This window comes from Silurus aristotelis, assembly GCF_946808225.1.
Source record: "Silurus aristotelis genome assembly, chromosome: 24".
Taxonomy (NCBI): domain Eukaryota; kingdom Metazoa; phylum Chordata; class Actinopteri; order Siluriformes; family Siluridae; genus Silurus; species Silurus aristotelis.
Window position 1 is genome coordinate 7,541,747 of NC_139597.1, and position 13,134 is coordinate 7,554,880.

General features: G+C 38.4%; 2 protein-coding genes across 4 annotated transcripts in view; one reads left to right on the forward strand and one right to left on the reverse strand.

Moving 5' to 3' along the window:
* tmem178bb (transmembrane protein 178Bb) overlaps positions 1–13,134 on the forward strand; it is a 485,881-nt gene that overhangs the window by 98,492 nt on the left and 374,255 nt on the right. The gene's annotated exons all lie outside the window — the stretch shown is intronic.
* cnot4b (CCR4-NOT transcription complex, subunit 4b) overlaps positions 5,505–13,134 on the reverse strand; it is a 29,447-nt gene continuing 21,817 nt past the window's right edge. For all 3 annotated transcript variants that reach the window (XM_083528120.1, XM_083528121.1, XM_083528119.1), the window contains exons 12-13: positions 10,162–10,392; positions 5,505–7,505 (exon numbers count right to left, since the gene is read on the reverse strand). In XM_083528120.1, coding sequence (XP_083384246.1) covers positions 7,189–7,505; positions 10,162–10,392 — 548 coding nt within the window. In that variant the 3' untranslated portion in view covers positions 5,505–7,188. The remainder of the gene's footprint in view (positions 7,506–10,161; positions 10,393–13,134) is intronic.

A 13,134-nucleotide genomic window follows, 5' to 3' on the forward strand; every position in this document is an offset into this window, starting at 1 on the left:
CCGTGCTGCATAATGGTGAGCACAGGTGACAAAAGTCAAACACAATTAAAGCACAAGTTTCACCACTTGAACACTACAACTCAAAATGGATCACACTTGTGGCTAATGATGTGAGGGAACATATACAGTAAGCCAGTTCAGAGAGCACTGGTTTGTGAGACCCAACAATGGATAGAAATCTGAGAGGAAGAGTTTGTGTGAGAGGAGGTCGAGGTGGTCAGCGAAGACAAAGAACAGTAATATCTGATGAAATCTGAGCTACTGTGATTGACCATGTTCTTGTCCATGGTATGAGCATGAGGGAGGCTGGACAAAGGGTACAACCAAACATCAGTAGATTTACTGTTTCCACCATAATCCGAAGATTTAGAGAAGAGAACAGGTAGTTACCTTTTTTTGACATTATAGTACAGTATGTAAATGTTGACAGCAATTACTGTATGACATACTATATACTGTACCACAGTATACTGTAAGTAAATATATGTTTCAGAACATCACTGTACCAATGTACTGTAGTATTCCATGTATATTTTTTGTAACTCCATGTTCTCTTTTTGTAGAATTGAAAGACTGCCACATGGGGGTGGGAGGACAGGTATGTTCTCCCCCCACCAAGAGATATGGTCCGTGAGAACAATGAAATTAAACTTAGTGAAATTCAGCAGATCATTGAGGACCATGTACATTTTGAGGGTATCATCAGTGTCAGCCTCTCTACTGTTGATCGTGTCCTCAACCGCAACAGACTGCACATGAAACAGCTACACAGAGTGCCCTTTGATCGCAACTCAGACAGAGTCAGAGAGCAAAGATTCCAGTATTTACAGGTTGGCAAATATCCACACATCTCCGATGTTGATTACTCTAAGTAGTGATTTACTGTAGTGGCCTGAATCACTTTTTCTGTATCACTTACAAAACTATATCTATTTCTAAAGAGGGTTTTTCAACTGAATGCAATGGAAAGACCCCATGAATACGTGTACATGAATGAAGCTGGGTTTAATCTTACCAAATCTCACTCAATCACACGCGAGATGCTCTGTAGGGCAGCAGGATGAGCATCCCATTTATGTTGTACACCAGAGTAAATCTTCTGCAAGCCATGGGACTTGCCTGTGGTGACATAGGTGTGGAGGCATGCCAAGCCTGGATACGGCATGCCAGGGTTTTTTCCCCCGTTGCCTGGCCAGACAAAATGTGCCCTGTGATGTGGATGAAGCCTTGTGGCATGACCCAGTATGGAGACATGATGCTGGGCTGTGTAATGCACTTATTTGTATATTTTTGTACTTTCTTTTTACATGGGCTTACTGTACACAAGTGGCAAACTCATAAGATTTCCGTTTGTTTTTTTGTACAAGTGCAAATGCACAGGTTTTTTTTTTTGTTTTGCAACATGCATTTAGCCTACAGTGAACAATAAACATTTATTTCTCCAGCTTCATGTCCTGAGCATTGTGTTTTCTATTTTTCTACGTAGTGTTTCGTGACTGTTCCGTAGTGATTTTAATTTTGATTGACTCGGGGCACGATTTGACAACATAGTTCAGTTTTGAGCACAGATTGAACTGTTTTGAGGTAAAAGTTTGGTTTTGCAAGAAGAGTCTGAGGTTTTGTGGATGTAGCTTGAGAATTGGGTTTTGTGTTCACAGTTTAGAGAAAAAGAGAGCAGCTTACAAAAAATGTGTCTTAGCAATCGAGAAAAACTGTAAAAAAGGAGCAAGAGAGTGGTACGTCACATGCTATTTACCAACATTTATTGTCATACACTGGAGACAGAAGATGTTGAAGTAAAAGTTCCAGAATGCAGTGCAACTATACAACGCAGATGAGGGTAGCATTAGCAGGAAAGCTTTGGAACCTGATCAGTTTCAGCAGTTTGCACAGATGAGTGGATGAGTTTTGTATAGACAAAGGTAGTTAAAAGGGCATTGTGGGTAATTTAGGACACCATTATGTCAATTAGGTCAAATGTCAATTATCCTGGATTCCAATAGAAAAAGCTGCATTGATCAATCGCAATCTTTAGCAGAGTTTTTTTTTTTTTTTAATACTTGAATAGATACTGATATGAATGAATGTATCTAGCTCAAATCTCTAATCTTTGCTGAATCATTTAGATGTATAACTAATTAAAGAATACCCCCAATGTCATGTTCACTGCATTTCATACTTCTTGAATGTATTAAAAACATTAAATTATGGCAGCGTTTCCTTTTCACAGCACCCGAGTCCAGCACTCCAATTACTAACTGCTAGATGAGCGCCACTGGCTGGGACTAAGAAATCTCAGCATGATGCACTCTTGACATACAGAAAGTGCTGCCTCCTCACTTAAATTATGCTAGCTCTCTGGCAGGGACAGTAAGAGCACGCAAAGTGCTCCTGGTGCAGAGGCTTGTACTCATGTATGGTTCTCTTTTTAGTCTTTGGTCTTAAAGCAGTTCCAAATTACGCAGTCTTAAATAAGCACAGCCTAGAGGAATGTTTGAGAGAAAACGCACAAAGAACAATGACAAAATATGATACAGCCATGTTTTAAATCATTTAATGATTTCAAATATTAATGATCAACTCTCTCTGTCCCAAATTAAGTGCGTCTAGGTTCCATCTTTTCCTGATGCATGGCAATGACTGCTGCATGAATAAAGATGAAGAGTGCTGCAGGAAAATGACCAAACCCTTAACAAAGTCATGTAAACCTTCACATTCAAGAAAATCGGAGTAAACCCACCTTCTGGACCCTCGAGAACTGAAAAAGGGGCAGTTTAGTCATAAACAAATTGTTCCTCCTCTTCTTCCTGTTAAGTTTTTAAATTGTGTTCACTGCAAGTATTATTAGCCAACATCATCTCTTTGTTAGCCTGTATTTACATTCTGTGACTTATTTTTGTTCATATTTACTCTCCATGTAAGCTAGTAGAAGCGTTTTTAAGCATTCATTAACTAGTATTAGCTCTTTATGATAATCAGGATTAACTTTTTATGTTGTTTGAAACATTTTTCAGCGGTTTTCATATTGGAACTCTGCCATGCAGACCATTTTTGCCCAGTATCTTTCTAATGGTAGAGTCATGAACACTGCCCTTAACTGAGGAAAGTGAGGCCTGCAGTTCTTTGGATGTTGCTGTGGGGTCTTTTGTGACCTCTTGGATGAGTCATCGCTGTGCTCTTGGGGTAATTTTGGTCGGACGGCCACTCCTGCGAAGGTTCTCCACTGTTCCATGGTTTTGGTGAATAACGGCTCTCACTGTGGTTCACTGGAGTCCCAAAGCTTTAGAAATGGCTTTATAACCTTTTTCAGACTGATAGATCTCTATTACTTTCCTTCTCATTTGTTTCTGAATTTCTTTGGATTTCAGTATGATGTCTTGCTTTTGAGGAGCTTTTGGTCTACTTCACTTTGTCAGGCAGGTCCTATTTAAGAGATGTATTGATTGCGGACAGCTGTGGCAGTAATCAGGCCTGGGTGTGGCTGGAGAAATTTAACTCAGATGTGATAAACCACAGTTTTAACAGGGGGGGTAAACACTTTCACACAGGACCATGTAGTTTTGGATGTTGTTTCCCCTCAATAATAAAACCCTTCATTTAAAAACTGCATGTTTTGTTCACTAGTGTTCTCTTTTACTAATATTTAAATTAGTTTGATGATCTGAAACATTGGTGTGACAAACATGCAAAAAAATAAATCAGGACACTTTCACACCACTGTATATACTGTTATTAATGACGTTTTATGCCTTCTAGAGAGGAAAAAATAAATACAGCACAGTGAAGTGGTATTTAAAGTACTTTTTTTTGCCTATTTGTTTACTATTTTTATTGGATACACTAACAATGGTTCCTGGTTCCTCTTAAACTTTCCTCTTCATGTCATCTCAGGGGTTTTATTCCTTGCCGCTGCTTGTTTGCTCATTAGAGATCTAAACCTTACAAAAATATTTGAATGGTATACAAATAAAATTTATTGTCGGTGGACTGGATATTGAGAAATACAGACCAATTTGGTATGTGAATATTCAAATTCATAAGAAAGGTGAATTTTGTGAAATATCTTTAGTTTGTTAGCGTACTGACTGGTTGTGCGATTGTACAGCGCCATTTAAGCGTACATAGATTTTAACACGGGTACAAAATCAAAAACATTAAAACTATGCACACAAAAAATATCTAAAAGGCAATGAAAACATTTAAGTAACTGTCAAAACATTTGACTGACACTGTTGATGACTTCAGTAAATAGTCTTAAGATATTTCTATTAGAATTTAATGGACCATCTAAAGTTCAGCAATATTGAAAGCAGGAAAAAAGTTTGGGGTACATCAGTAGGAGAATGCTGAGGATGGAGCTATGAGGAAGGACGAAAAGGAAGACCAAGGAGGAGGTTTATGGATGTGGTGAGGGAAGACATGCAGGTAGTTGGTTTGAAAGAGGCAGATGTAGAGCACAGGGGGGTATGGAGAAGGAGCAGCGGAAAGAAGAAAAAATGTATATTTAATGAAAAAGGGGGTAGATTACAGGGTTTAGCAACTGAGCAGTGACCAATATTTTATATGGCAGAAAAAAATTTTTTTGGGGTAACATCTCCAAATTGTGATGAGTAGTTCAGAATATCTCCAAAAGTTGGTCCTGCCAAAAAATAAATAAATAAATAAAATACACCAGTGACCTGCAGCAACAGGTCATTAGCACCCAAGGGTCTCTAATGTGAGTGGGGAGTAAAAGCCAGTCTGTTATTAAACCGGCTGAAGAAGGTGACCTGGTCTGATTGATCACATCATACAACCTGGTGCACGTGTGTCTGTTACCTGTGGATGCAGTGTGATGATCTGGAAAATGTTCCACTGAGAATTCCTGGGTTCTGACATTCATGTGGGCGTTACTTTGACATGTACTTACCATGAACCTAATCATTCTAGTAGACCAAGTACACACCTTCATGCCAACAGAAATTCCTAATGAAAGCTCCCTTTTTTAGCAGATTGATGTTTCTTGCCACACTGCAAAAAATGATTCAGGAATACTATAAAGAACAAGTCTTCTTGGTGTGGACTTGGAATCCAAACTGCCAAGATCTCAATCCAATATGCATCTGTGAAATGTGCTGAACAAACAAGTTGGATCCATGGAGGACCCACCTCACAACTTACAGGACTTTAAGGATCTGTAGCTTAAGTAATTCTGCCAGATACCATAGCACACTGCCTTGTAGACTCCAAGTCCTCCTGTGACAGCACAGCACACATCCTAAACACTGCATTCGACTTGAATCAGAATTCAGACTTAGATTTTTGTCATTTTAAACATTCTGCCTTTGAGCTACAAAGCAAACACTAGTACATACAGAATAACACATTTAAAAGTGGCATTTTGATTCATGTTGATTTGCTGTCACTTGCCTAACTCAAAATTTTCAGGGTAGAAATTCAGAGTTCACTTTTGCTGTATTTCAATGTCAAGATGTGGCTTTAAAGGAAAACATTTCAACATCAACTTCATATTTAACCTTTTATTAAAGACCGTTGTCTTTTTCTTGCAGACCTGCAGAGATACAATTCCTTTTACTCTTCTTTTGCTCTTAATCTTCAGCACTGAGTAAAACCCATAGTTAAATTGTATTGGTTTTATTTTTAATCTTGATTTTTAATTTAATCACTGCTCTTGAATACTGCTGAACACTGAACAGTGGCAAGAACCTACACAAGTGATACAGAATTAAGACCATTAAAAGAACATTAAATGAGGCAGAAGTAGAAGAAGAATGCATTTTTAGGACCTCTGGTAAAGCCCTGTGTTAAGGGGCATAGGGGTGGGACTCTGTTGCCCCAGTGCTGCTATCCCAGTTTTCATCAACAACATGGCCAGATTATGTCGGCTGTGATCAAAACAAACACAATCACTTTCCTTTTATCTTTTCTGACCATTTTAAAATGGGCTTCAGAGCAAGTCGAATTAACAACTGAATTTTCTTTACATCACTGAAATGCTGCTTGCACCCCTAACAGGTTTTCGTCTGTCCGACGCCCATCAGTGCAAAAAAAATCCCACACACGGGTGCTTTTCTCATTAAAGAATAGAGAGGGATCGTGATTTTGTCTCGAAGCTAACTCTCAGAGTTTGCATAAAACACATCCAGTGACATCTCCTCGAAAAAGTGTTGATTCAAGGGAGAATAAATACGTTCTAGAAACATACGTCTTTCATTATGTCCGATTTCAATAATGGCAGCTATGAAAATCACCACATGGTGGTGCTCCACCTGCTACCCCTACCCCTTTTTTGAAAAGTGTCTGACAGCTTGCTTGTTCTTTAAAATAGAGGCTTCCGGCTTTTCACTTCGCAATGCACTGCACTCTGATACAGAGGTTACGCCCAGTGTTGCAGCTGGAAAGTCTCTTGCCCATCCTGGTAGCAGTCAGCTGAGAGGAGGGTCATGAACAAGTACCTGAAAGACCAAATGTAGAAAGAGGGGAGTGTAACTGAGGACACATCCTGGATGTTTATTTTTTTAAGGCATAATGCATAAGCTGTAACCAAGCTCAGAGTTAACTTCTTGAAGGCCTCTTTACTAATAAAGAAAACAGAGTTAAAGACTACATTCACTGAGAAAAAAAGCCCACAGATTTCTCCATTACTCTTCATCCAGGCTTTCAGGGAAGTTGGAACTACAAAAGGGAAAACTACAGATTTGTTGGATCATTGCATGATTTTTTTGTTTTTGTTTTTTGTCACAGCCTTATGAGATTATATAAAAGATCCTTGTAAGTGCACGAAGACAGAAAACAGGGATTATATGGTATAGATTTAAAAGCAGATTTGATCGACACACTCGACTTTCAGTAAAATACTGTAGTCATCATTTCCACATAGACACCAGTTTCGTCCTCACCAAGATTCTTACTTAACTCTCAATAGTAATACTTTGTTCAAGAGCTTTCTTGCTTATACTGGGATAAGAGCACTCGGGCAACAGGAGCTGAACACTAAACCAAAGAAAATGTGAAACCAAGAGTTAAATTAAGGTCAAAAGGCCAAAAAAGTGGAAGGGAAAAAAAAATAAGAATACGTAATCCAATAATTACTTTGTTAACAGGATTGTTTTTTTCATATTTATTCTTCTTGCTGTGCGTGTTGGGTTTTCTTTGAGTAAAGGAAGGGGGTTTTTATTGTCCCGGTCCCTAGTGGCGGTCCAGTCCGGCACTCTGCAGCAGGTCTGTGGGGGGCTGAGCTGAGGCTCTGAACGCTGTCTGGAAGCCTGGTGGGGGAGAGTGGAACTGGCTAGCAGCACTGGCAGTGCCTGGGGGCAGGTAGGGTGCCCAGCTGGCTCTATGCAGAGACATCTGGGCACTAAAGGGTGTACTGTGTGAGGGCTGAGGATGTACTGAGGAGCCAGAGGCCACGTCCATCTCTGTCAGGGTCTGCAGGGATTTTAGCCAATGTGGAGGACTGTCGTCCTGAAGAGAGTCCAGGCAGTTGGCTGAGGATGCTGGGACACCTAAAGAACAGGAATAAACAGCGAAATAAGTCAAACTTCTGTGTCTATATATTTTTAAATGTGTTTAGAATGCAAGCCACCATGTAAAGCGCTTGAATGTACTGAGTAGCTATTAAAGGATTAATCACCATGGAAACAGGATGTTATATTTTTTTGTTCAGTGTTAAAAAAAAAAAAAAAAAAAAGTTGAAACATTTCACACACAGAGGTTTGGCTGTGAATCATTAATTTTAAACCTCTTCTAGTTGATAGATGATGCCCAGCAGCACCCACCAACACTCAGACAACAGACGTGACTTCCATGCTGATCATCCTCTTTATAAAAGCAGGCAGCACAAACATGCTTAAATCACTGCCTGCTCCTGGATTATAATTCTCTCTTAAGGAAGACAGCTTAGATAAAATCAGATAAACAACTGCAGAAGATGGCTGAGATGAGAATAATGCTTGTGATGATTGAAAAGGTCACCCCTAGGAGTTCATTTGTGCTGCAACAGGATCCGGCACTTCTCATATTTGATACGGTGGCAAGCCAGAACTTATTTACATGGATCTGTCACTTCTGTAGCTTTTCTTTTAATTCTAATAATTAAATAAATGTAATAATTCTAATGAACACACTTCGCCACCCTCTCATCGAATTTACAATCCACTCTTTTTCATAAGGACCGGTTGTAAACTAGTAGTCGTAACGTACACATGATCGGTCACGTGTTCACACATCATGGACATGCAGAAAAAAAGGGAGGATGATTTGCTTGTTGATTCTTAGAGAAGCAAGCATAAGTGACTGTAAAGTTTCCAAAAAAAAATAAAATTAAAAAAAATTAAAGAATAAAAATACCCAAAGGATGCGTCATTTTAGTTTTTGGCCCGACGCTTACAAAATGTACCTTTTTGCTTTATTTTCTGAGCGAATAGAAAGAGAAAATGTAATGCTTTGGGGGGTATTTTGCACAATTAGGCTGACAAAAAGTAGTTTGCCGATACTCTTACATTGGTATTTATGTTGCAGTATTAATTTTATGAAGTTTAAATTGACGAATCTCTTCTGTTAGACCCTATTGTTCAAGCAAAAAGGCTACATGATTTAGCTTTCCCAATATGTGCTCAATCACAAGAAACCCAAAAGCATAACTAAAATAAAATTGTTGGAATTCATTGTTGTACCTCAGCCATCATATTTCTTCCACTAGCCCTAGTGTACAAATCAATAAGTCTATATATCCAATAGTCTTAGTTAGCCAATATGATGGTATTCAACTGTATTATGAAAGAGTTTAAACAACTGCTGTATCTGCATGTTCCAAAAACTTGAGTTCACTTGCTGAATCATGTTGCTGGGACACATTACGGTAAAAAGGACCTTTAAGATGGATATACACTTTAGATTTAACATCATAGATGTGTTACAGTAAACAAGTTGCCATAAATTATTTGTTTTCCTACAAAAAATAAAAAATAAAAAATGTACGTATTTTCCGGACTATAAGCCACTACTTTTTTCCCCCCACACTTTGAACCCTGCGACTTAAACAATGAAGCGGCTAATTTATGTATTTTTCCTGGATTTTTCTCGGTTTTACAAGCTTCAAGCCACCAAAAAAACTGAGCCTCATAACATTAGACCAATGAAATTGCCAAACGAGTTCAGGTGAACCAATGAAATTCTTTATATAAAATCGCGCTCCTACTAAATCGGGCCGCACCACATCATAAATATGGATGAGGTTCATCTGACGTTTGACCTGCCACTCACTCGGACTGGCAACAGGAAATGCGAATCATTCGTCATGATGAAAACAACCGGGCATGAAAACACGCACTTCACCTGTGTTCTGAGCTGCACGGCATCGGGAGAAAAGCTTCACTGGTGGTGATTTTTAAACGCACGACGATGCCAAAAGAAAAACTTTGTGAAATTGTTGTGAACGGAAGGAGGAAGACAGTGAACAATGACTTTCTTGGTAAGCTACTGTTTATATACAAGCCATGTAACAGTCTTTCCTTAAAGCCTGTGTAAAGGTCATTAATTTCAAAATGCGGCTTATTGACTATTTATTTTCAAAATAAAAATCTTTGTCAAATTCAGTGGGTGCGGCTTATATTTGGGTGCGCTTAATAGTCTGGAAATTATGGTAACTGTTAAAAAGGTTAAAAATAATCAGACAAGACATTGTTATACAGAAAAAAAAATATTAAATATAATCAAAGATGATGGATTCTGCAGTGACACTGATTAATTTTATATTGTCAGCTCCATTTTGTGTTAAAACCTCCTTCAGAAATACAGACACAATGATGTTATTGGCTTTTTGTCTGAAGTGGCTTTGATATACAGTTAACTGTGATTTATTCAAAGCCCTGCCATGATTACGCACTTGGCACTATATACTGTGTGTGTGTGTGTGTGTGTGTGTGCATATATACACACCAACACATACATATTAAAAATAAAATAACCAAAAAAAAAAAAAAGAGTTCAATTAATCATTCAAAAGCCCTCAAGGACGTTTAAACTGTAAATTAAATGTCACTTTTAAATTGGTGGGACTGAAGCTACACTGGTCCACATAATGAGTCTGCAGCATTTCTGTGCACTCATTATTGTAAAACTCAGGAGAGAAATAAATAAACTGAGGACATGGTGGCGTACCTGTGATGATTGCTGGGTCCATCCAGCTGGCCGTGCCGTCCCAGCTCAGGCTGTGCGTCATGCCCCCTGTGTGGTTCACACCGGAGGAGGAGGATGAAGAGGATGAGGATGAAGATGAGGAAGACGAGGAGTTGGGCAAGCCACCGAAATTGATGTTGATGTTGGGTAAAAGAGCTCGAAGGCCATCTTGCCACTCTTTGACATTTAAACTCTCGACTGAATTGCTGTTTTCTGCATGGACGGAGACAAAAAGGGGAACAGGATCAAGAAAAGGCCAATGATTACAGAGGTGTGGGGATTATTCTTAAAATATATACACGCACATACATATATATATACATATATATATATATATACATATATATATATATATATATATATATATATATATATATATATATATATATATATATATATATATATATATATATATATATATATACACACATATACAGTACAGATCAAAAGTTTGGACACACCTTCTCATTCAAATAGTTTTCTTTATTTTCATGACTATGAAAATTGTGGAGTCACACGAAAGGCATCAAGGGCTATTTGACCAAGAAGGAGAGTGATGGGGTGCTGCGCCAGATGACCTGGCCTCCACAGTCACCGGACCTGAACCCAATCGACGTGGTTTAGGGGTGAGCTGGACCGCAGAGTGAAGGCAAAAGGGCCAACAAGTGCCAAGCATCTCTCGGGGAACTCCTTCAAGACTGTTGGAAGACCATTTCAGGTGACTACCTCTTGAAGCTCATCAAGAGAATGCCAAGAGTGTGCAAAGCAGTAATCAAAGCAAAAGGTGGCTACTTTGAAGAACCTAGAATATGACATTTTTCAGTGGTTTCACACTTTTTTGTTATGTATATAATTCCACATGTGTTAATTCATAGTTTTGATGCCTTCAGTGTGAATCTACAATTTTCATAGTCATGAAAATAAAGAAAACTCTTTGAATGAGAAGGTGTGTCCAAACTTTTGGTCTGTACCGTATGTATGTGTGTGTGTGTGTGTGTGTGTGTGTGTGTGTGTGTGTGTGTGTGTGTGTGTGTGTGTATATATATATATATATATATATATATATATATATATATATATATATATATATATATATATATATACACATACATTCACAGTGAGAAAAATAAGTATTTGAACACCCTGCTATTTTGCAAGTTCTCCCACTTAGAAATCATGGAGGGGTCCGAAATGGTCATCGTAGGTGCATGTCCACTGTGAGAGACATAATCTAAAAAGAAAAAACCAGAAATCACAATATATGATTTTTAAACTATTTATTTGTATGATACAGCTGTAAATAAGTATTTGAACACCTGTCTATCAGCTAGAATTCTGACCCTCAAAGACCTGTTAGTCTGCCTTTAAAATGTCCACCTCCACTACATTTATTATCCTAAATTAGATGCACCTGTTTGAGGTCGTTAGCTGCATAAAGACACCCGTCCACCCCATACAATCAGTAAGAATCCAACTACTAACATGGCCAAGACCAAAGAGCTGTCCAAAGACACTAGAGACAAAATTGTACACCTCCACAAGGCTGGAAAGGGCTACGGGGAAATTGCCAAGCAGCTTGGTGAAAAAAGGTCCACTGTTGGAGCAATCATTAGAAAATGGAAGAAGCTAAACATGACTGTCAATCGCCCTCAGACTGGGGCTCCATGAACATCTCACCTCGCGGGGTCTCAATGATCGTAAGGAAGGTGAGAAATCAGCCCAGAACTACACGGGACGAGCTGGTCAATAACCTGAAAAGAGCTGGGACCACCGTTTCCAAGGTTACTGTTGGTAATACACTAAGACGTCATGGTTTGAAATCATGCGTGGCACGGAAGGTTCCCCTGCTTAAACCAGCACATGTCCAGGCACGTCTTAAGTTTGCCAATGACCATTTGGATGATCCAGAGGAGTCATGGGAGAACGTCATGTGGTCAGATGAGACCAAAATAGAACTTTTGGGTCATAATTCCACTAAACGTGTTTGGAGGAAGAAGAATGATGAGTACCATCTCAAGTACACCATCCCTACTGTGAAGCATGGGGGTGGTAGCATCATGCTTTGGGGGTGTTTTTCTGCACATGGGACAGGGCGACTGCACTGTATTAAGGAGAGGCTGACCAGGGCCATGTATTGCGAGATTTTGGGGAACAACCTCCTTCCCTCAGTTAGAGCATTGAAGATGGGTCAAGGCTGGGTCTTCCAACATGACAATAAACCGAAGCACTCAGCCAGGATAACCAAGGAGTGGCTCTGTAAGAAGCATATCAAGGTTCTGGCGTGGCCTAGCCAGTCTCCAGACCTAAACCCAATAGAGAATCTTTGGAGGGAGCTCAAACTCAGTGTTTCTCAGCAACAGGCCAGAAACCTGACTGATCTAGAGAAGATCTGTGTGGGGGAGTGGGCCAAAATCCCTCCTGCAGTGTGTGCAAACCTGGTGAAAAACTACAGGAAACGTTTGACCTCTGTAATTGCAAACAAAGGCTACTGTACCAAATATTAACATTGACTTTCTCAGGTGTTCAAATACTTATTTGCAGCTGTATCATACAAATAAATAGTTTAAAAATCATATATTGTGATTTCTGGATTTTTTTTTTTAGATTATGTCTCTCACAGTGGACATGCACCTACGATGACAATTTCAGACCCCTCCATGATTTCTAAGTGGAAGAACTTGCAAAATAGCAGAGTGTTCAAATACTTATTTTCCTCACTGTATGTATGTGTGTGTGTATATATATATATATATATATATATATATATATATATATATATATATATATATATATATATATATATATATATATATATTTATATATATATATATATATATATATATATATATATATATTTATATATATATATATATATATATATATATATTTATATATATATATATATATATATATATATATATATATATATATATATATATATATATATATATATAT